This window comes from Aythya marila, assembly GCF_965140915.1.
Source record: "Aythya marila genome assembly, chromosome: 3".
NCBI lineage: Eukaryota > Metazoa > Chordata > Aves > Anseriformes > Anatidae > Aythya > Aythya marila.
The window spans coordinates 47,635,572-47,661,494 of record NC_139044.1 but is presented as its reverse complement, the minus strand read 5'-3'; the positions used below and the strand labels follow the sequence as shown (position 1 = coordinate 47,661,494).

General features: G+C 35.7%; 1 protein-coding gene across 1 annotated transcript in view; it reads right to left on the bottom strand.

The window, feature by feature from the left end:
* PRKN (parkin RBR E3 ubiquitin protein ligase) overlaps nt 1-25,923 on the bottom strand; it is a 775,548-nt gene that overhangs the window by 606,633 nt on the left and 142,992 nt on the right. Inside the window, exon 2 of the mRNA XM_082758445.1 lies at nt 23,096-23,259. Within this exon, the coding sequence (XP_082614571.1) occupies nt 23,096-23,259 (164 nt within the window). The remainder of the gene's footprint in view (nt 1-23,095; nt 23,260-25,923) is intronic.

Sequence of the window (25,923 nt, the reverse complement as noted above, 5' to 3'; positions counted from 1 at the left end):
TGGGGTGACCTTACTGCAGCCTCCAAATCCGTAAAGGGGACTACAGAAAAGCTGGGTAGAGGCTCTTTTCCAGAGAGCACAGTGACAGAACAAGGCATGATCTACCCTCCTTAAACTAAAAGAGGGTAGATTAGATTAGATATGAGGAAGAAATTATTTTCCATAAGGGGTATGGAGGCACTGGTACAGGCTGCCCAAAGAAGCTGTGGATGCCCCATCCCTGGAAGTGTTCAAGGACAGGTTGGATGGGGCTTGGGCAACCTGGGCTCATGGGAGGTGTTGCGGCCCATGGCAGGGGGGTTGGAACTGGATGATCTTTAAGGTCACTTCCAACCCAAATCATTCTGTAATTCCATGTTTCTATAATTCTGTTCCCTTTAGCTGTAAGGTTCTTTCTTGTGTGTTTAAAATGCTCCCTCCTTTGTCCTTCCTGCAATGTGCCAGCCAGAAGCCATGTCAAACAATGATCGAACACAGAACATATTTTGTCTCACGATGAAATGGATGCATATATGGATGAGTGATTAGTCTACACATGACAATGCAACAAACCTTATTACATGATATGTGACACAATATTGAATATCTGTTTAGAAAGAAAGGGCAAAGCACCAAAGGTGTAAGGAAATATAGAAAGTTGCAATACATAGGTTTGTAGACAAGAGGCTTTATCAAGAACATCCTCATGTGTAATCTTAAAAGTCCTTGACCTTTCAGATCTAGGTCCAGCATCCTGAGTTTACACAATTTCTTGCCATTTGACAATGCATACAGCTGTACTGAAGCCAAATGTATGCTTAATTGTTTTTGCTAAAATTTACTCCAATCAATGTATTTGTAATGCAATAAACCAATAAAAACATGTAGTTCACATTTGGCAAAACAGGAAATTTCTAAACTAATCCATCCCAAGTGAAATCAAGGACTTCATGTGTACAGTTCAGATCAGGGAGTGCAAGAAAGAACAGCTGAATTTTCTTTTTACAAGGTGCATGCATTATGCAACTATAAAAGAAGAAATAAACTAATTTTATTTTCACAACTGAAAACAACTTCTCAACTGAGCTGCTTTCATTGAGCCAGCACATCTAACAAAATACATTATCAATGAAAATAAGATTACTGCATGATCCAGCCTTTTTTTTTTTCTTAACAACTACTTTTAACATCTCTTATTTTTTAGCTGTGTGAATACATACTTATAAGTGAAAAAAAATCCCATTTCTTATTTCTCCTATAGAAATGACTTGCAAAGAATACGTAGATTTTTTGGTTTGTTTTACTATTACTTCTGATGGAGATTGATTGATTCCTTTGGAAATGACTCAAATGCCACTGATACTTATTTTTTGCAGTTGTAGAGTCTTTTTAACTTGTTCATTCTTTCTTTGAAAATCATAGATGATTTTCTTTCAGTGCTGAAACTCTTTAGGAGGTAGTTTTAAAACAATATTTAGAATAAGAAAAATTTTGACACAATTCATTTGAATGGAAAATTCCTCCTTGAGAATAACAGACTGTGTAATTTCAAGTTTTTCTCTCCTAAGGAAATCCACCAAAGCCAAAGAACAACAAAATTACTTTAATGTGACTTCCAACCAAGAGAAGATTTGGCTTAGCTTTAAGGTAAAGTAGGGTTGGATCTTTTCCTGCAACGAGAAAAAGAATAAGGAAGTTTGTTTTTACTTCTGTTGTATGCATATGTATTTAATTTGGAGTGTATGCTCATTTACTACATCTGTCTTCTTTAGAAACACTTTCTCAGTCTCCCCTTCTGTGTGCAGTTTTCAGTGAAATAAAATGAGAGCATATGCTGCAACCGTTCTTTGCTTCAGACTTTCTTGAGTGTGAAGTCTCCAGTACCAGAACTGCAGCTCTCAGGGAGAGTGATACATTGCAGAAATAGTCCTTTGCTTTGTATGGAACTGGTCTAGAACAATCTTTGTAACTTTTTTTTTTAGACACTTAGGGAGCTATCACCTGTGGTAATAGTGCATATTTTTCTGCTTTCTGGATTACAGATGTAAACAGAAAAAGAGTCTTCTAGAAGAGATTCTTCTGTCGATGGAAGAGAGCTTTCCTGACACTTCAAACATGAGAGGACTCCTCAGTTCTGGAGCTTAGGGAAAAATTTTGGTGGTTAATTTCCAGACTTAACTGAAAATCAAACAAGACTACAGGCTTCTAAAGGGGATTGCAGTAGAGAACCTGTCCTAAAAATCAAATAAATGAATAAACAAACAAAAAAAAAAATTATGTGAAAGATCAATTGGGTGGAATGGCTTTCTACCACCTTGCTCAAAGTCATGACCACAGATCCAAAGAGCTGGCACATGAATGAGGTAAAGATATTTATGTCCCACTGCAGAGCTGGGACATTCATTAACAGCCCTGGGGGAAGAAACACACAGGAGACTCCAAACAAATCCTTCTGGGTCTTCTTGATAGACAGCATCAGCACCTGTAAATGTCCAAACAATTGGACTCATTCTTTTAACGGGGCTATATTCACCTTTCCTTCTTTCAGTGGTAGCTGTTGGGTAGCATCTTTTTAGGAGCTACTCACAGAAGGAACAACTCCAGTAACATCTGCCAATAAAGTCGGTTCTCAGGAGAAAGATCTCCTCGAAAAAGTCAGGAAAGGTAATGGTTGATGCATGGAAGATAGACAGAATAACTATACTGAGCCCTATTTAATTGGATGATTGCAGTGTTAAGATAGCAACGCAACAGCTGATCCCAATAGGTCAGTAGTGTAAAGATGTTAATGAAGAAAAGGGGGTTTAACTTGGGTGTTTAAATTGTTTAAAAGGCTGCATGGCCAGTGCAGGCAAATGCTAGTGATATGTGAGAATTTCAAAGTCAATTTATGCCTGAAATGTCACAGCAAATGATGTGGCTAATTTGCATAGGAAAGAATAGCAAAGAATAGCAGTAGAGGTAAAAAAAAAAAAAAAAAAAAAAAAAGGATTCCTTATTAATAAAAGAGGACTATAGTCCGAGGGGTTTGTCCTCTGCACTATCTAGCCCTATTAAATGCTTTCACATGGAAGGTCTGGAGTGAGAAGGAACTTTTCACATAGAGTTTTTTCTACTGTTTACATCCAAAGCAAACTTTCTTCCACGAAGCTGATGATTATCGAATCCCTTTTTAAAGAATTCATTTAAATGTCTTTGTGAGAGACTAAAGAATCAATGGGGAGTGAGGAAAAAGGCTTCTCTTTTATTCTTCTCCTCAGTATTACGGCTCCAAGTTTCCTAGAATTTACTACTTCAGGGAACAAGACAGGAATGCGAATCAAAGTCATGCCTCCTTTGTAATAACAAAAGGCAGTAATGACGGGCCTATCAATACAGTAACACTTTTTAATATTATAATAGAAAAATGGAATTTGTGCTGTGTGCTAGAGCAGCTTCGAGCATATTAAAAACAGTACAATTATCTTAATGAAAGAAACAGAAGAAGTGAACTACTGGGAACTTAAGTTCTCAGTGAAGCAAAACCAAATACTATCTCCATAATTCATAAAACCATATAATAATATCCTAAAATAATGAAATAGTACTTACAAAAGAAATAATGTAAGTAAATAAATATTGTAAACTTGAGGAGAAACTTCATTTAACCAGGATAATTCTGTCAAACAGGTGGCTCTGCAAGTGGCTGAATATTAACCTACCTCAGCATAATTCTTCATAGAAGGAAAAAACAAAACAAAATAAATAAATAAATAAATAAATGGATTGTTTTAGAGCAGTTTTTCAGGCAATGAATTTTTCTCTTCAAGTTTAAATTCACATGAGACAATTGGGAAAGAAGAAACAACAGACTGAATTACTAATGCCTGTACTTAAAATCCAGAGGGGACCCTCACGTGCACCTTAACTTCCTTTGGCTCAAGGAAAGAAGTGGTAGACTCTAGATGGAATACTCTGTACTACAAAATAAAGGCAGAGAACAAAGCAGGACAGTTTGAGTTAGAACACTCTGGAAAGGAGACTGGGGTAATTTCCCAGTGTCTGTTTCTCTGTCCTCCATTTCTAAAACTCCAGTTTTATTGATCAGCAGCCTTCCTGCAGTAGTACTTTGGGTATGGACACAGTTGTCTTTATCCTCTCACTTAACATAGAACACTCAGCTGATCATCGAGCTGTTTGTTTGCTGAAAAAGTCCTAACTGATCTGGAAAAAGCAGGATGCTGTTCTCTGTTCTCAACATGTGAAGGTGCCAAGGCTCCAATACACTATGTATTGGAGTCATACTGTAAACAAAGGGTACTAGTCCTTGAAGTCAGCAAGATACCAGGGTGTGCTGAGCTGCAAAATAATGAGTGTCTGTTAAACTGTAGAATTTAGTATGTAATGCCAGAATCTTGCATGGAAAGGGAAAGTCATGAAAATAAACAAATAAACTGTCAAAAAGCTTTTTGCATAAAACATATTCAGATACTGTAAATGCCTTGTGTAACCATATTTTTGCATGCATTAGTATTTGTTTTACTAGGGAACACTAAGGCATAAATTTCTATTCCCTGACGTTTGCTAATAACTAAGTAATTGATACTAATCAGTATTAATGTCTGCTTATTAGAAATCACAGACTAAATAACATCATTATGCTATACAGACAATAGCCCACATTATTACAGCGAGACATTTAGCACTTCAGAAAAAAAGAAATACATTTTTTTTCTCTAAACTTTTTAATCGTTGCCTAATGAGAAATAGCTTATGCTGAATTATGAAGCTCATAACTTCATTATTACTTAAACACATCTATTGTGATAAACTGGAAAAGTATTTACCAAAAATCTGCACATTGGGGTAAATTGGGGTAAATATGGGGTAAAGAGAACAGTGAGAGTATAAGAAAGCAAGTAAATATTTTAGGACTGGGCAGGTTAAATTGGGAAGAGGGATAATGAAAATAATCAACTGAGGCAAGCCTAGGAAACATGCATTCAGTGCTTAGCAGGAGAATTTTTAAGAGCTAATTCTACTGAACTGGACTGGACCAAAGGGCTTCGGGTACAGCCTCATCTTAATCTCTTTTTATCTCTTACATTTAGGCATTTACTTAAAAAACACGAGCACTTGTTAGCTTTCTAAAACCTCTTAACTCTAATTTTGTCTTGCAAGGCCTGGGGATTGAGGTCTGGCAACCATTTCTTGATACATGTGCCTGTGTTTGTTTCAAAATAAACTGCAGTGTTTGGTTCAATAAATAACATGTTATTCCTTTTATTGATTGTAGTTTCTTCTATTGACTGAAAAGGGAACAAGCATTGAAAGAAGTTACTTAGGAAGATTTTAATGTCAGCAAAAGTGAATAATTCATTCTGTAAATGAATATCAACATAAAATTCTTTATATGATTTTAATCAGCAAATGGTATATTTTCAGAATGATCACTATACGCCACATAAGTGTCTTGATGTAAGCAGAATCTACTTTGACCTTAAGAAATGCTGCAGCACATTTTTATTTACTTATGCTTAAGTTTAATTAAGAAGAGCCTACATAGGATCACACAGGAACACAACTTAGTTTTCTGTCTTCAACCTTCCCTACCACTTTTAATTCAAAACTTAGTTTGGTCTTCCCAGCAGATCTTGAGCTTTACTATTTCATTCTAAGGATTCAAATTTTGACAATACTAAGCACTAGTCTATACAGAAAAGAATCTACCAAATAAAACAATAAGAAGTAATAATCCACATGGTACTTGGTATTCAGGCTCCTACACATTTCCAGTTCAGTTCAACCATCTCAAAATTGATGCAAGGAACAAGACAATACTGTCTTATACTGGAAGACTATCCACTTAGCTCATGGCAGTAATGGATGTGTTTCTGTTAAATCCTATTGATTTAACATCACATCCAAGTGATTTAACATCAAAACCAAGTATAAATTAATTTCTAAGTGTATGTTTCTTTCATTGATATGCTTAACTGTCCGAGTGCATCAGCGGGATTTAAAAAATACGATATTTCTTCTTTCTGCAGAGATGCACCCAGTAGGGACAGTACCCAATGTATTCAGTGGCTAGGCAAAGGCTTAAAAAATAAAAAGAAAACAAAACTAATGTCAAGAAGGAATGAGCAGGATTTTTCAACTGTTTCCAAAATGACACTTGAATATATTGACATGAAGTTTCCTGTCTACTAACCTGAAGATAAACAACAAAGTTGTCACAAGGAATGATATGCCTTTGTCTGAAAAAAATGACATCCAGATAATACCTATGGTATGTATATTGTCTCAAAACATGACTTTGCAATAGCTCTCACAGTTAACCATATTATTTTACAGGTTCTTCAGAGGTTTCCGAAAGTCTGTATATTCTCTATACTTTTTTCTGTCAATGAACTGGGGAAAATAAGATACCCACAATTCCAAAACAGCATCTTGAGAAGTTATAGATGTATAATAGTGTAAATGATGAAAATATTCTGCCAACATGTTTGCCTGAAATTAACAAGTTACATGAATTAGTTACTAACTGAAAAGCAATACACCAATACATATAAGACAGGAAATTGTATGAGCAATTGAAGAGTTTCTTCAGGTGGAGGGCAGTCAGATTACAGAGCAAGCAATTTAGCTGACATTTATTTGTTCAGGAAAGAGTTAGCAAACATGCAGCAACAAATTATATCTTGTTTCTTTGTAATAGAGACATACAGATCTCATCCATATTTCATAAATTTCACCATTTTCTAAACTAGTCTTTTCCTGGCATTTACAAAGTATGTGTTCTTATGCATTAGAAATTTGCAGCAAAACATACTAAAATATCATTAGCTCATAGTAACCTAAAATAGAAGAGTTTTTTGTTTTTTCCATTCAGAAATTGTCAACTGATTTGGAGTCTTTTTTTTTTTTTTCTCCAAATAAGACCTTTCAAGCTAATCACACACACATTTTTGCCTGATTAATTCTATTTAAAGCTATTTAAAAATCATTAAATTAAAAATTATTTTTAATTTTTTAAAAATAATATTTTTTTTTAATTATTTTTAATTTAATGCTTGCAGGTAGGAGTAAAAATATACTATTAAGTATTACACATTTCACATTTGAAGGCAACACATTCTTATCAATAACAATGGGATAAATCATAGTATGATTGTATTTGTTTTTTCTCTCTGCACCTCTAGCAGGTACATTTCTTAGAGGTTCCTACAAAAGGCATGAGACAGGCATGCCAGGTGCCATGCTGTCTTTCTGCTGCTGTTCCAATATGACTGAGTTATGAGATGCCTGCTGGCTCAGGAATTAAGGACTTAGATTTCCAGATACTCCTCAATTGTTCTGTATTGTACACTTATTCTGAACAACTGCTCTCTTCTGCTAAAGCCATCTTTCAAAGAAATATCTGAGCAGATATTGCTGCTCTGAGATAATTTCTTGTTAGTTAAGTCAGGAAAATACAGAAATCTTGTCCATTTAGGTACTTTGCTATCTGACAAACCTTAGAACAATACAGTGCGTTACATTCTGAAGTTTGATTTCATGTTGTCTTCTGTTGAAAACCATTAGTAATTGAAAATCAGCGTAAAAGAGAAGGTTGGGGAAATGATTGCTTCCAATTTCAAGCAATGCAACTCCTGCATAAAAGCTTTGTTTGTCCTGCTCACAAAGAATTTGAACACCATTATTTTCTGAAACATGAAATGAATCCCAATCGAAACAACTAAGCTTGATTTTATTAGAAGCTGTTACACATTAAAAGCCTTAAAAACAGTACATTTTATGAATAATAATAAATGTCCTACTTTTTTTTTTCCCCCTTATGTTAATACTTCTATGAAGACCACACAAAAACTGTTACCCTAAGGAATGCTGACTGAAAACTGTTCTTAATCCATATTTTTTGGTTTGGAAAAAGGGTCTTTTGTGTCAGACTTGCCAATAAACTCAGACTATTAGTTTTCTTGCATTTTTGCTTAGATATGCTCATTATTATTGTTTACTCTTTCCTTCAGCTTCTGCAAGTGTCAAGCCCAGTTCAATCATTAACATGCAGCAATTTCTACCCTGCTTATTTTCTTTTTTCTATAGTCACTGTGATTCCAAGTGATTCAACATGTCATCCAGATGCCTCCCCATAGATTATGTATATTTTCTGATTGTACACAAACTCTACAGCAAAGTACAGGGACATGTTCAAGCAATAATTATTCAAAATTTGAAAAATACATAAGAGACGTAGTTAAGATAAACACTGTGAATAAAAACCTTACTAAACATTAGTAACTTGCAATGTAAATTCCCTGCTCAAATCTTCCAAATACATACAATAGGACAAATGAAACTGTTGCTTTGGGAGAAACCGGGAGGAACTTACTGCTGGGAGCTACAAAAGCAATATTTTGCTTTTCTAGCAAAATAAAAAAAAAAAAAAAAAAAAAAAAAAAATATTTTCCATATGTTGTACAATCAACAGATGCAGACTATACATACATTACGTACTGATGTAAAGCCTGCTCATGATAATGAAGCTTATTAAATTGCCTTGAAACCCCAAACCAAAATGAACTACACACTATGATGCTCAGAAAACTATGTCCTATAGGCTACCTAGAAACACACGTGCATCATTTTGAAAGAATGGCATCCTCTAAGGAAAACTTTAAATAATAGTTACCACCACTTATGTGAAATTATGTGAAATTGAAACCAATTACATTTGCAGTTGCAATTAAATCACTATCATATAATTATGACTCAGTATATTTTTCTGCAACATTTTATAATAGCATATTTTCTTATTATTGTATAAGTAATGAACTGACAGTTATTCCTCTGTGCAAGCCTTTTGTATTTATGAGTTAGGGCAGGCTGGAAATACTGAACTGAGATGAGTACAATGAACTATAGGAGATGATAGTCCAAATGTAACTTTAAATTCTAAAACTAACAAGAGTGATTTTTTATTTTTTGAAAAAGCAGTAAAAGGTGTTAGGCTTTTTAAGGGTCAGATTTTTAGTTGTTACAGCTTTCATAATCATATTCAGTTTCACAAATGCTTAAGAGCTCATGCTGTTATTTTGAAATAGGTCACACCCACGTAAAAAAAATCCAGCACCTTTACATTTTACATGCAGTGGTTTAAAATTCTGTTTAAGAAATCCCTTTCTAAAAGCAGCAACTGAATCAATCATCTAACCACTCCCTACAGTAAATATAACCTGGAACATTAGTCTAAGCCTTATATATTTTTTCAGACCTGTTTTTCCTCATTTTCCAATATGAGGAAAGTTTGCAGAACTTCCATTCAAAAACAAAATTATTGTTAACAGATTATGTATATCATATGTGTCTGGCAGAAGAGTCAAAAGATATGGAAACAACATCAGAAATTAAAATGCCCATCTTCTTTAATATATGCCCATCTACTTTAATACATCAAAGCTCTGGAGGAGGCTTAGGGCACAGCAGTGTAGTAACCACAGCAAAGAGTGAATGCACAGATTCTACTGATATGCACACAATTAACACCTACCACAATTAAATTACGATACAAGGGAGACAAGTGATATAGTATTGCATTCCTAAGTACAGACTGATTTATTATATCATTGTCTTTAGAAACTGGTAAATGTTGATTCAGCATGTCTTGAATACAGTTGAAAGACAAAACCATCAAAACATGTAACAAAAGACCAAACCTGTCTTGAATATTTTACTATATAGTATATTGTATTTAAATTATCTGCCTTCAAAGATGTTAATAAACTTTTGAGAAAAGTAAGCTGGAAGATGGCAAGCAGTGCCTCTTCACACAAGCAGCTCTCACTAAGAAAGGGCCATGTCTATGTCAGTGAGTAGCACTGCCCAGCATGAGCAAGCCTGCAGAGCAAAACAACTGATTCTGAGGATCCAACATCCATAAAATGGGCGTTGTAGAGAGGTTTCTATTTCTAGCTATCTTCAGTCAGATTCCATGGACTGAATGCTAGTAACAGCTAGAGTTCATCTCCTTTTTCAAACAAGTGTATATATATATATATATATATATATATATATATATATATATATATATATATATGTATATATATATATAAACATAAACTACGTGTATATATATATACACACACTTTATATATATACATGTAAATTATGTTTTCATTCATTCCAAGACTGCACTGCACAACTAATAAAAACAAGTGCACACCTTATCCAAGCTAAAATACTATTGTCAAGAAACTTCTGCCTATAGTATCCTGATCTACATAGCTTGATATTTGGAAGAAACCTTATTTCTGTATCCACTGTCACTTTATACACAATTTGTATACTCTACTAATCTAGTGGAGTGTTTTGGCTCTAAAATTCACAGAACATGGACTACTAGCTCTTTACGTTCCTTTCCTAACTATCCTGAGCCACCAATGTCAGCAGGACAGCCCTGAGAGACAGCAGGAAATCAGCAGTGTTCCACTGTGTGGTGCTGAGTGGCTAGAGATGCAAATGAAATTTTTGGTATGGTGATTGATTGCTCTATACCAAACTGAATCAGGGGTTCCAATGAGTTCAAGCTTCTTCTTCATGAAATTCAATTACCTTTGTGATCCATTTCTTTCAATCTCCAAATATCTTAATCATAGAGATGAATCAAAATCCAGTTATAAGAGGACTTCGGTAATTAGCTCTGTGGAAAGTCAAGGGCATAGAAAGTTTCCACTCTTAGCAGTGTTATCTGTCCAGCTTTACCTCCTAAAGCAGCCATCTTAACATATATGGTCATCAACGATGTATGCTTTTGCTTTCCTTTTTTTTTTTTTTTGGAAACTAATTGATGAAACTAAACCAAGATTAAGCTTTAGGCACAATCCCCCAGATATAATGCATGATAAAATACAAATCTTCTCATAAAACCACAAAGGAACTCCACTGGAGGCATGAGGGAAGAACGTAGCACTTCGGTTCTTCTACAGAACATTCAGTTTAAAATATTAACATGGTTTTACATGCAGTATTTGGATTATTTTTTCTTCATTAAAGTGTAATAAATTGCAGAAGAGTTAAAGTACAGAATAAACACAAGTTTTATAGCCCACAATTCCAAACGGAAGTTCGACAAAAAAGAATACAAGTTTGTAGATACTCATTCAACCCCCAGGGAGGAAATCCCCAAAAGGCTGGTCACTGAGCCCTCAGATCATCAGCCTGAGTACTTTTTCCTAACACAATCAATATATCTTAACTACATAAGAAACAGCCCTTACAATAACACTGTCATAAGACCTGTTTTGTGACAACGGTAATAAAGGCATGATAGACTAGCATACAAAAGCAGCACCACTGGTAAATTGCATTGTACATGTTAATTTGGGATCATAACAGCAGGCTGGAGCTCTTCTTGCAGCTCAAACATTGCAGAATGAAGTGCTGGAAGTGAATCAATGTACACTGATATAATCCAATCACATGAATGTAACTTACAATTAAACAAACAAACAAACAAAAAAAAAAAAAAAAAAAAAAAAACACATGATAAACAAATTACCAGCTCGGCATAACCAAATAGGTCATTTCTTTAAGTTCCACTTTAGCCAAGAAAATGGAAGTTGTCTTCTTCAAAGCAACATAAAGTTACAGTCCTGTGAGGATTTCTATGTTATAAGTACATTAAAATAGATACTCAAGACACTTCCCTAGAGGGTAACGAAGTCAGGACACAACATGCAGTTCTTCAACCACAAAACCTCATGTGCTGTTCCTGGGAGGCACCTTTTGAAATGTCAGCACGCCAACACCATTTCAGAAAGGACTGAACAAAGCTACCATAAAATGATTTTGAAGTGGCCAGTGACAAAACAAGCCCCAAAAGCAAACCTCATTTCTCACATTTTAGGAGAGGTTATTTCTCTCTCATATCCTCTCTTTTCTAAACTCCAGTGAGAGTGCTCTCGTATAAGTATGTCCTGGTTTCAGCTGGGATAAAGTTAATTTTCTTCCCAGTAGCTGGTATGGTACTGTGGTTTGGGTTTTTGATGAAAATAGTGGTGATAACACACCACTGGGCTGGGCATGCACCAGGATCTGGGAGGGGGCACAGCCAGGACAGCTGGTTCAGACTGGCCAGAGGGGTGTCCCATGCCACAGGGGACCATTCTTAGCAATAAATTTGGTGTGGCTAGCTGGGGTTGGGCGCTGCTTACGCTCCGGCTGGGCATCAGCCAGTGGGTGGTGAGCAGGTGCATTGTGCACAACTTTTTTTTTTTTTTTTTTTTCCTCCATTCCTTTTCTGTCCTACTGTGCTGTCTTTATCTAAGCCCACTTCTCTCCCCCATCCCACTGTAGCAGAATGAGTGAAGGGCTGTGCAGTGCTGAGGTGCCCACAGAGTTAAACCACAGCAAAGCATCACTGGAAACCCCAGTAATGACTCATAGTCTCTGGTACAGTACAACTTTAAAACTGTAGATGCTGGTCTTACTGTAAGCTAGTGATGTCGTGCAGGGCTATTACTGCTCTCTGCTGCTAGAAAAGCTCAGTTTTTAGCTTTAACTATAAATACACAATACAGTGGACTAATTTACCTTACAGTGGCGGTAGCATGTCTCCTAGCACACTGAAACAGCAGAACATAGGAAAGTTTTCATAAACACAAAGTGAACTCCCTCTCAAGTTCTGTATTTCATGTAGTTATTGATAGCATTTTTTGAATATTTTCTGTAGCCCAAAGGCACCTTGCAAAGCTAATCCTTCTTTTTAATAGAAAAATAACATTTCCAAGAGATTTGAATTATGTCAGGAGATAAGTAATTCACAGACTACTTTACAACTGACACAGATACAGTAAGAGAGATGCACGGAGATTAAATCCAGTGGCTACTTGAGGTACGAAGCCATTCTGTGTCAATCTTCCTCCATTTGTTTCTGGAGACTGACACCATGCAGTGCTCACCAGTCAGAAACGCATCAATCCTTCAGAGAAAGAGGAGAGTGAACTTTCATTTGCATTCACTTAAACAGATGAGATCAGCAATGAATTCTATCAGAAATGAACACTTCTGGGGATGCTGCTTTTATTACCACTGCAGTGATAAAGGATGGTACATGTATATACTGAATGGTCCTCTGAAAATCAAGCTCACAAATCATTGCAGACATGTGGTGTAGGTACTAATACAGTAACGTGGTACAGCATCCAGTTTTTCCACTCTTTTGAGATCCAAATTAGCACTATAGTTCTAATTCCTAATAAGTCTAAGTGCCTACCTGGCTCAATAGTGCTCATATGGCCAACATTTCTGGTTGTAAATCTGTCTCAGCAAACAACGTTTACCAGTTCAACTTCCTCAAACCTTGTTTTGTATAAGGGTTTTAGAATTGCATTCAATTATGCATTGCATAATTCTTCAATTGCCTTGCTGGATTATACAACAATAATTACCATTATCTGCCATCATCATAAATAATAACATTGAGTATTCTGAGCAAGTTTAGGTTTAGTTTGTTGTTTTAATTTGCTCTAGGTGATGCATTCACAACCTAGCTCTAGTCAAGTTAAGGAGCTAGAGCATGTCCTAAACCAGTTTCCCAGAAAATAGACTTGCTGCTTTTCTGAGTTTTTGTTTTCCCTATTTTTAAAGTTACTTTAACACACCGAAAGTTTCCAATTTCACTACTTACTCTAATTTATTTTTATTTTTTTTTTTAAATATTGGCTTTAAACATGATTACCAGTAGTTGCTGTCAATTCATATGCTTTTGCAATCCACTTCCTTGGGTTTTCTTGATTTTGTAGTCATCTCTAATATATCATAATCTTCCAGCTGAACTCTGGCTTTCCTGCCTAGTAGGACAATCTCAGATATTTCATGAACCCTGCTGTACCATAGATTTTTCTGTAGTTGATCATCTAATGTCCCTCACATTTAATAAATGCCATATAATCAATCATAACCCTCTCTGTCAAACATTTCAGGTCTACCTGAACCCTTTTCATCTGAAATTTCCTTCCAGCCTTCTGATACTCAATCCCAGAATGTTTACATCAGCATGGCATGTATCTCTATGCGTATCCATTCTTCATCCCCATTATTCTGCTGGTTTTCTGCATCACTTCCTCTCTTTCTGTGCTTGTCAGAGTGGAATGTATTGTTAATCTTCTTAGCATAAAAAAATAAATTGTTGTGATTGAGGAAACTAAGAGAAGTTTGCATTAGCCCAGAAACACAAATTGCATTTAAAAAAAAAAAAATCCAGTATTTCAAGTGTGAGCATCTGAATACTCTCAGAAGAAATGCACTAGTTTCCACAGTCAATAAAGAAAAAAGGAACACTTCATAAAGAATAAGGCTTCCAGTGATATATATCCAATTGGCCATTTTAGTTTACTTATTGTTCTTTATTGTCATTAAGACATTTTTACTGTAAAAATTCTGACAGTAATAACATTTAAATGTTTTAAAATTGGATCGATTCTTTCTCTCCTAAAGCTCAGACACTTTAAATTACATGTGTTTAAGCAGTAGTAATAAACATACTGCTATAATAGAGATGGTAAACAAAGACCCAAAATCACTGTCTAGGGTAGTGAAAATAATGCAGGAATAAAGGTTATCTGATGATAAGTGAAAAAGAAAACAGCTATTTTTTTCTGTACTTAAATATACTTGCATACATTTATCAGTTTTGTGCTGACATTATGCTGCGTACTGTGAAAGATAAAAATGAACAGACTGATATGTTAAAGACGTTAAGGCAATACAGTAAAAATATTTTATTGGATAATTTGGTGTAAGCTGTATAAGAAACAAATCAGAGTCAGAGCTTTGGTATATCATGCATACCAAATATATGACAATAAAACTTTTATATGTTTCCATCATGCTGTTTTATGTCAAATAGTTAATAGGGAAAAACTGTACTAGAAATGTTGTTGAAGTTTAAAGATGTTTCATTATTTTTTTTTTGTTTTTTTTTTTTTTTAACATCACATCTGCAACTGCAGTATCATGTACACATCTTCATGAAACATGTAACCTCATTAACCAAAAAACTGCCAACATTTACGTGCCCTTTCAAAACTACCCAAAATAAGGTGACAACCTTTTAAACATATCATGCATTCATATATAAACTGATACGCTGATATGCAAAGTCCATTATTTCACAAGAGTAGTTGCCTGTTTTCCTGCCATGAACAGAACTGTCTGAAATGAGACAATCCCACAAGACACCTACCAAACTACCTGCAGAATATCCTGGAGCTCTATAGCCTCCTGCAGATCTGTCAGCTTCTTGTTTACAAGAATATCAGAAAACAAGGAGGTCAACAGTTAGTACAGAAACACATCATCCAATATTAGTCAGAAACTGAAATGTCAGCTCGTTAGCAGATCCACAAGACAGCTTTTCTCATTCTCTTCCCCTCCTTTATTTCTAGACTATAATATTTTTCCCCATTCCTAAAGAATAATTAGTTTTGTAAGCTGGTTTAACACCTCAATAGTCAACAGATATTGGATGGAAACAAGATTTGAAAGAACTGGAATTGATTGGGAGAGGCAGAAATGGAAACAGGAAAAATTATTTGAACCATGAGAAACTAATGAGAACAAAACCAGGAGAAATGAGGAAAACACCAATCAATTCATTCAGGGACAGCACTGGAAATTGGACTGAGCAGGAATGGGAATCACATTTGTACTTTTATAGCTGAACGTACAGCATTTTATGCTACTTGAGGAGTCTCCCCATTACAGTAAGGATTGTGGCCATGGGGAGAAGGAGAGAGTGAAAATGCTGTCTCCAGCAAAGTCAATGGTAGAACTTTCACCAAATCAATGGAGCCAATGTTTTATGTGATAAAAAGAAATAACCTGCACTGGATATGAAGAAAGTGAAAATTATTTCATTTCTGAGACAGGTAACCCTGGTGCTTTTCATTTAGTCTAAATGAGAAAAGAAAATTGTAGTGCTCTATTGTTCTGCTCATAACTGATTTTTATTTTTTTTAAACAGTTCACATTCATTTCTTCAACAGGCTTTTACATTTCATAAGAAGCTTATATGAATTTATGGAGAGTTACTCTAATGAAATAATATGTAAGAAATTATACCTTCTTTAGCTTCAGTAACTTCTACAGTAATTGCCTTTTTCCTCTTAAAACCTGTCTCAGTATTTATTTATTTTTTCCAGAATGACCCATGTTATTTACTTTAATAGGGCATTTGGGGTCATAATGCAACAAAACTTTGTCTTACTTTGATTTAAAAAAAAAAAAAAAAAAAAAAAAGTCACTCCTAGTAGAAAGAGTGAGAAGATTCATCCATGATGGAAAATCTAATCAGCTATGACACACTTAAACATTTAAGTTTCCCTTTACCTTTTCAAATAAAATGAGTGAGAAAGGTTGAAAATTAGAAAAAAGGAAAGGAAAAAAGAATCTTTCACTAAACAGCTGTGTGACCTTGATAATTACAAATATGAATTTATTACAGACAACATTTGAGACAACAGAGCTGTAAAAACTGAACTAAAATTAAGACTAAAGCAAAGAAAATATAATGACATGGGACTACATTCCACCTCTCTAATGAGAAAACATATTTCTATTGGTATGTTACTTACTATTTTAAAAGGTATTTCCAACACTGAAGTCTTCATCTGTTCCTTTATGGTTCTGCTTTCTATATAAGTTTTTTTTTTGTTTGTTTTGTTTTTTGTTTTGTTTTTTTTTTTTTTAAATAATTCAGAGGTGCTGTCCCAATTTCTTATTTTTTAATCCTGTATTTTTATTGTGTAGAATTAAACAAATACATTTTTTGCCTGTTTTTAAACACAATTCGAGTATTTGTTAATTTTCCCATTTTAGTTATGAATTAGTGCATAGCCTCTTTGGGTCCTTCCTTTTAATATGATCTATCAGCATAATTAATAACATACTTCTTTTGAGGAAAACAGAGGAAGAAGCAAGGAGATGTCCCTCTTACCCTTGAAGTTATGCTAATTTAACTATAGTTTTTGGAAATGATGTGTAATTTGCTAAATAGTTTTTCAACAAAGTAGTTTGGAAAGGTGATGAAATAAAAAAGTGGGCTGACCTTTCTTTTACTGTCATGATTTACAAACTCATAAAAGTTGTTGCTCACCGTCATCACACCAATAATCTCAGCTTCCTGAAGTTTTTATTTCTCACAATTTTTCCTCCTGCAATCTAAAGCAGGATCAGAAGCAGAAAATACACAGCACTGTAACCATACAAATTGTATTATAGTCATGATAAGAGAAAGATTCAACAAGTTGCTGTGTAACGTGAGTATCCAGGCAGAAAACAAAAACACATTTGATATTAGTGCAATTTTCAAGCTAATTTCATTTTGAAACACTATACGTCTTAAGAAGAACTACAGTGGTTTGCCAGGGGAGTTTTTTTTTTTTTTTTTTTTTAAAATCAATATACTGTATTTGGTACAACTGGTATTGCAGTTTCTCTATCAGCGCCACACAAAGCAACCATTCTTTCAGAAATGGATTTCATAGAATTTATAATGGCCTTAAAATGGCAAAATTTTAACTGCCTAACAGAAGTGAAGTGGAAATAAATAAATAAATCATCTGCTGCCTGAAACCGTTCTCACATATAAGAAAATGGTAACAATCACAGACTGAATGGAAATTAATTCCTTAGACTCACCCAGTATATTGAAACTTTTAGCAAAGTAGAAAACAAAAGAAATGTTCAAATATTTGGAAGTGATTCTAAATGGGCCACGTGGGTCATTCAGTACTATGAGTTGGCAAATCTCCTGTGAGAAGGATGGTATCAGCAACCTTATTCCAGGGAACCATGAACCACGTTTAGCGGGCAACAAAGAACTCATCTAGGTACCCAAACCCAAGTAGTTCTAGAAATTGAATACAAGTTTGTAGAGAGCAAAGTCATGATAAAGTTTGCAAAGAAAACCTTGTCACACTTCCACTACAACCAGCAGACCAATGAAAACATATATTATGTCAGAAGAATCCAGAAGGTACCAGCAAAGTTTAAGGCCACCATACAGAATGGAAATGCACTACCTGGCTCAAAGGTCAATTATTAATGCATTTAGAGCCTGATCTGCTGGAACAGTTACAAAGCAATGGATCCTCTTAAACAGACATGGAAAATCTGTAGACCTGAGCCAGACCTGACTTAATTTCTAAATGCACATAGCTACATTGTATTTTCTACATTCATTAAGGGCAAGAGTAAGGTATATAAATAATACGTGGTGCACCACAAGTCTTAGCAAAACATACTCAACACAGAGTAAGTTTGTTCTCACATACAGTGAGCTTGCAGCTGTCAAAAGAATGCAAGTAATGAGTACTGTTATCCACTCATCTAGCAAAGCCCATATTACCTGGAAACACATTGCATCTCTAGATTTCCCTAATTACTATAATATTCCTAAGATTTTTTCAGTTAGCATTTTCTGGTTTGAAGAAGTACAAGACATCTTTCAGCTTTACAAGTAAGAACAGATCCGAAGGTCGATCAAATATTGACTGAAAATGCTGATTTAAACACACATACACAAAATCATTTTCTCTCTTTGAATTTCACATAGGATAACTGACTCAGACAAGATGTCTCTGAGCAAATCTCTCTAAAATGCATTTATGTATGCAAACGTTGGCTCAGCTGTATTCTGTAACCTCTGAGACTGCCTAATATAGAGGGCTTTCTCTGATTCTGTATCCCATATACAGAACTGTAGAATGTAACAAATGACACTATTTATTGTGCATTTCAAAATACCAATTCTATTCTTAGTGTTTGAGTTTACAACTAAAGTCAAGCACTTTTTGCTGTTTTTTTTTTTTTTTTTTTTTTTGACACATTTTACACTTGTGTCACACTAACTTTTTCCTTCGTGCCTTCAGTAAATTGAAAAATATAAAAAATGCAGGAAGCTCTATTATATTGAGCTGTCCTTTGAGAATAAGAAGGTTGCCATACATTTATGTACACAAGGCCCTTTCTAAATATGTAGGAGTTCAAATACCTGTTTCTGCTAAACAAGTTGTCCATTGAGAGCAACAGTAGTAACGGAGTCATATTTTCATAAATATTTCAAGTGTGAAAGATATCAGCTGAGGTCTATTGTCACAAGGTGCTCTGCCTGACCTTCAGTTTTTCACACGATAGCACTGGGTAGTGCTTTCAGCAGAACCAAGTGCTCTCTGTACTGACCTCTAAAGCTTACCATTCCGAAACTGTTCCACTACAAAGCATATTCTTTCCAAACCACTGTCAAACTGCACCACACTACCGTTATTTCCACTTCTTCTTTTTCTCTGCTCTGAAGAGGTGATCATCTATGTTGCCATTCCCTTTTATTCATTTTCAGCTATGCTCTCCAGCTTGCACCACCTTGTCATGATTGTTTGTTTCTCAAATGTGTGTATAAATAAGTTCAGGAAAGCACCTATATGGACAGATGCAGTCAGAGCCAAATTCACACAAAGCCTATGATCCAATGCTCAAGCATGCATTCTAGAAAAATGCAAGCTATTTCTGATTTAGAAGCCTTCTCAGTGAAGTACTGTGCTAAAGCTAACAAGTCCTGCCACTAACCATATCCTTTGTCTTCTGTCTCCAAGAACTATTTTCAGTGTTTACTTGACACAGTCTAGAAGTGGCACTGGATTGGGAAACAGTTAGTTCCATCTCTCGTTTGCCACTGACTTTGAATAAGCCAGCTACTGATTCCTATCACATTATTTCTCTGCCTTATTCATTTACTATAAACTTTGCAAAGCAGGGAAGCTGTCTTACAGACTGTTTGCAAAGAGCTTCTCCACACAAGCCAATTTTGAACTCTCACAGAAGCAGCAAGCCTATGCTAATATATTAGCATCTGTTTCTATTATTAATATTAGTAAATTTCAAATAATTTGTAATTTTCATAGAGCAAAATTGGGTATCAATATATATTGCATATTTTACCTCCAGAAGACTTGTTAACTAACTTTGTCATTCTTGGACAAGGACAATATTTTTGTAAGCAGCAGTAATCTCTTGTCACCTTTCAATGTTCCTCATACCCAGCCACCTTCTGTTTTTTCCTTTGGTGAATCTGCTAGAATGTGTTTTTCTTTTGCCCTTATGATTGACATTAAAAAAAAAACTTAGCATTGTTCTCATATACCCATGATAGCTTTCTGAAAGAATTCCTATTTTGAGTCCATATTAATTACTTCTATTCATTCCAAAGTGAACTGTAATCAGCCAGAAGCTCTTCATCATTCTTCAGAATATTTAGCACCCTTAAAGTGACACCATTTACTGTGCAGCTTATTGCTCTACTTCCTTTAAGATCCAAAGTTTTGCATTCTCATTTTTCATCCAGTCATTACCGATATTTTATTACTTCTCTACTTGCTCCTCAGACAGTAGCAAAGGTACTCATCTCCCCTGTACACAGCTGAATCATAGTCTACTCATCTGAAGTATCAAATTAAATGTCTCCAAATATACTTCACTCCTATCCTTCCCATTTTTTTTAAACTGTTGATATCCAATTACTCACTCATGTAAAGATCTCAACTTGGCGCTTTCTTCCTTATAATTAGTTTTCTTTAATGTTTGTCCAGCCAAGCTTCATTTCTTTTTCATGGCATTCAACTACCATGAAAGATTGTTCCTCTCTCTCCAAACAGGAATAAAAACACAGCTTTCATATTCTCAGTTATGTCTCTGCCTAAGATCTTAAAGTAGCTATCAAGCCAAATCTAGTTGTTCTGTGAGCCGTGAAACCAGTAATGTTTGCTTTCCTGGAGTATTTCCTAGATCCCCATCCCATACTCCTGCAATTATCTCGGGTTTTCCCATGTCCTCTATAATCTCATTAGCTGCAATACTATCAGTTCTCCTTCCTGACCTCTAGATTCTCCTACAGTATCTTGGGTAAGTAAGTTCCAAAGTAATTTACAGAACGTGGAAGGATAAAATGGTCTACCAAGAAATTCCAGGCTACCGTAAAATAACGGTACTCCAAAGTTTCATTTGAGTACAAATCTATGCTCTATTTTTCTTAGCCTTCACACAAATCAGTAGGTCTAGAAAAGAAGAGCTATTTAATTTTCTTGTACGCGATATTAACTCCAAAATTACCGACGCAACATAAATGCCAGCAGTTAGTATTTCACTAGGACACATTTTACCAGCATTCAGCTGCTTATGCAAAAACCCCCCAACTGCCTTCCGTAGGAACTCAAGTACATCTAACCATCTATTGTTCTTCTTCTGTCGACAATTTCTACAGTGAATAGATACAAATACACAAATAAATGGCAGAAAAAAAAATCAAAACACAGAGTAGAATAATTGAATATCAAGAACAAAAATGTAGTTGATACTTTGCTGATGATATTAATCATTGGGTTATTTAAGGCACTTCAATACACTAGCATGGATTATACCATCTGAAACAGTTTTTAAACTTTCTATCTGCTTTAGAAACCAAAAATCAAAGCAATAATTCTAGGCCCAGTTTATTAATAAAAATTCTTGGCTACATGTATTAATTCTTGAAATTAAGGAAATAATCAGCAGACCCATATATCTGAAAAGCAATTTTTAATTTACTATGGCAAAAGAGTGTACATAGTAGTTGAGAACAAATCTGGTTAAAAGTGAAAAGCTAGGCCCAGTGTGTGTGACATAAAATGGCAGTGACACCAATAACTACAGCTTCCCAGGAAATGCCAAGTGGCTCAGAATCTTCTGACAGAACAAGACACCTAAATCTAGCAAATGACCAAATGACATCTGACTTCAACTTTTTTTTTTTTTTATTATTCTTATATTTTCATACATATTTTTCGCATACAACTGAAACATATTTCAGTTTATGCCATGAATATATGCATCAACACTATTCACGAGTGATGCATTGTAGACTGACAATTCATATTTCTGTAGTTTCTTTTGTGCACTGGAACACCCTAAAACGTTTTGCAAAGCAATAAATATAATCACAGAGAAATAGTGATAGGTCATCAATACAGTAGAGGGTTTCTTTACCCAGACTTATCAGCCATTCTAGGTACTGCAATACTTCTGAAACATGAGTGCCAATTAATCTGAAATATTTCTGCCTGTGAGGGACCTTTTATGTAATCGCCTGCACTACTAGAGACTGTGTCTGTACTTTTGAAACAACTGCAGAAGGATAGCAGTTTCATTGTCAATGTTCTCACTCTCTTGAAAGGCCAGTAGGTTTCCCCAAATTCCCGACGTCTTAAATGTGTGATTTTACACTAACCCTGACTGACTGTGCTCTGAAATCCACATACGCTAGTCACAAAATAAACAAAAATATTGATAAAGCAACTGTGGCATCACTGGTAACAGCAGTACAGACAAAAAAGAATAGAAAGTTGAACCTATCTCTCCATGCTTACTAGTGCTCACCATGGACGAGCAGCTCTCTGCATTTATTGAACAGAACAGTCAGCTAACCTTCAGCTGATGAAATTCAGATACCCACTTATAGCCATTCATCCATGCTCCTTGCTGCTCTTAGCTTCACACATTTATGAATTCAGTGTTTTGGAGTATACCTCTGTGGGCTTTTTGATCTGTAACCACCCCTCCAGCAGCATGTTCACCTGCGCATGCGTGCAGCAGCACACACAGCAGCAGCAGCCCTGTAGCTATCCTCCAGGGGTCACAATTGGGTTACAAATTCTATAAAATGTGCTGACTGTGCAGCCTGGTTTGGAGCAATTTATTCACGTCCTTCTTCATTAAGATTCAAATGGAATAAGTAAGATAGAAATTGAACAGATACAGAAATTGTGGCTTGCTTCTGTAGTCAGTAAACATTTATTCACCAGGCACAGCTTGCTCTCATACTCTCTCTCATATTCTTTCTCTTCCCCTATCCTTCCTGCTTGCTGTTTTAATGCATAATTAAGAAGGTCAGAATTAATGAAGCAGTGTGGAGTAAAGTTCAAGGAATCCCCAGGCACTATTTATTCTATTAGATCTCAGGCATGAATGTCAGATTGGCAGCATTAGAGGCAGAGGCAGAAGAGCTGGCAGCAGTCCAGGAGTGAAGCTACCCCGGGAGGCTTACCTGCAGCGTCAAGTCGTTGCTGAGTTCCTTCCCTGCAAAAATCACCCGCAGCTGGTCAGCTGGAACTGCCAGTCGCTGCGCAACCACCTCCTTCAGCTGGAGGATGCTGGCATCCGACCTTAGCTCCACCGGGAAGCCATGGCTGGAGTTGAACCTAACAAACACTAAAAAACAAAACAAAACAAAAATTTTAAAGTGAGCATTTCTTACCACATACCTGTACTAGCATGACTGTGAAAGGCTTGTTCTTTAGCTTCAGAAAGCATTCACAAGTTTAAGAGAAAAGCTATTAATACTGCAACATATCATTTTGAAAAGACAAACTGTACGGGATTTCCCATCGCAGAACACTTAGTGACCAATAAGCAAAAGCAATGTGGTTTGCCCAGCAGAGTTATAAATTGCAGAGAACAGTCAGAACCAAAAGGGACCCAGCTGGGCAGCAGGCCAAGCAATCACTAATTGGCACAACAGATTTTCGATTAAGCCTTATCCTTAGCAGGCATAGGGCACACACACTTTTTGTGCCCCTTGTGCTCTTCCCCACTGCATGTAACAAATATATGTAAGAAACTGAGTTTTAGAGCTACGATACATTAAATAATACTACAAAAAACTATTCATTGTCACACAGTAAAGCACAATCTCATAAACTGGTTTCCCATAGATATAACTCTATAGAAGATAATGACAAGAGAGAAAAATCACACACCAGCAGGAATGTCTGGGAGCATAGCATTACTCTGTGGTGTTTTCAGAGTTCACTAAAGCATCTGCAGTACATAACTCCTGCCGGCATACACCACACATCCAGTGCAGAAAATCACTACTGCACTAGCCATATCATTTTTAGAGCCGAAGCAACTGGTTTATGCATCCAGATAAGTCTGGCAAATAAACTCATGAGCTTACTGCCATTCAGCTGGCAGAGCTGTTTTTCATAAGAATGCTGAATGAGCTCATTGGGCCCATGATCAGGGGAATGACTACAAGAACTATGAAACAGGAAAAACCTCCCTACATCCATATCAATCACTGGGACTGTATGAACAGTACATCTGAACCCAGTGGACTGCTTCAACCAATAGCTCCACAACCAGAAAGCAAAGGAATTAGGAATATATATCCCCAATATATACATACATGTATATCCCCATCTAGATAGCGGATACCTGAAACCTGAACTGTTTGGGTATTGATCGCAGCACCATTCTTCTTAAAGATTCATTTTCAGTTCCCACTGCAATGCTTTAGCTGAAGATGTTATTCCCTAGAATTTTTGATGACTGACAGAAGCAGAAGTTTCATACAGTTTGAAAAAATAACTATTTTTAAACTGAAAATGTGATCTATGATTTTTCAAACACAAAGATGTACCTCACCACTCCAAAAGTTGTCAAATACTTTGAGCACTTATACTAAGACCATATCTACTACATGTAAGAATATATAATTCTTAAGTGTATATACACTATATTTGAATATAGCTGAGAACGCTGCTGTTGTTTTGTTGAGCAATGAACATTGTATATACTTGCAATTTCATATCTTTAATACAGATTTTGATATACCTGGATAATCTTTAAGGGACAAGTCCATATACCAATAAATATTTCCACAACATTTTAAGTGTTGCATTTAAAAGTACCCTCTTGCTGTACTAAAATACGGGCCAGGATTGCATAATGCTGTGTCAGCAGAGTGCAATGCCTATGCCCTGAAATGTGCTACAGCTTCCTGTATTACATCTTGTTACTGGTCTTGATTTCTATTTAAAGATGTTCTCGAAATAACTGAACTATACAACCCTTACCCTTATATTCAGATCAGTCAGAAAAATCAGTGGATTTTGAATTTTATTTTGGTTGTGGTTTAGAGACTAAAGGATGAATTATAGGACAAGGCGTAGTTCCAATTACTGAACATGTCCCATCTTTTCAGGAACACTCACAATGTTCAACTATAAATAACGCTGCCTTGGCTGGTAGCAAAATATATAGTTAAACCAATGGAGAATACACTTTTATACGCTAAGCTCTAACTATCTATTAGATACGTATACACGTGTATAGATTTATATAGACATGCTCACGTAAACACGTAACGTGCATACATGTGCATCTGCAAGGACTTCTTCCTAACTGGTAAGCAATGCTCTTTTTCTTTAGTCTTATGAAAGTCAGTGCTGTTGGTTTTGGAAATTAAATAAAAAGTTAGCAAGTGCATTGATTCTGCAAATCAAATGTGCTGGTAAGAGGAAAGTGCTTGATAAAAGAAACACAAACAGGCAAAGGAGTATTTAAGTGAATTTTAAAGCACTATTCATTTTCCAAAGACAACATAAATCCAATGCACTTACTGCAAGCATAATTCATGTCTACCACCAACAGCTGCCACCCCATCCCCCACAGAAATGTATTTTTATTAATCACCAACAGGTACAGTCTCCCAATCCCAGCATGTACAAGGAGGTAGAAGCATCCATCCCACAGTTGTAACACAAACAAGGGGAAAGAGAGGGAAGCAGCACTAACATTTTGCACGCAACAACAAAGATGAGAACTATTCTCCTACAAGCCTGAGGCGCTGACTCAGAAAAATGCAGGAATGCCAAGCTTTGTTTGCTGGAAGGTTCCAATCCACAAACAGTTAATTAACATTACACGTTAATTCTATCAAAAAGAATGCCATCCACCAACTCTTTTCAATGCAAAAGCAATGATGGGATCTTTGCTTACCTGCACAGAGCATAAAGAAAACTAAATACAAAACTTTAATCTGCTGAATAAAAACAGAATTTCACCACTATGTTCCAAGCTGCCTTTTAA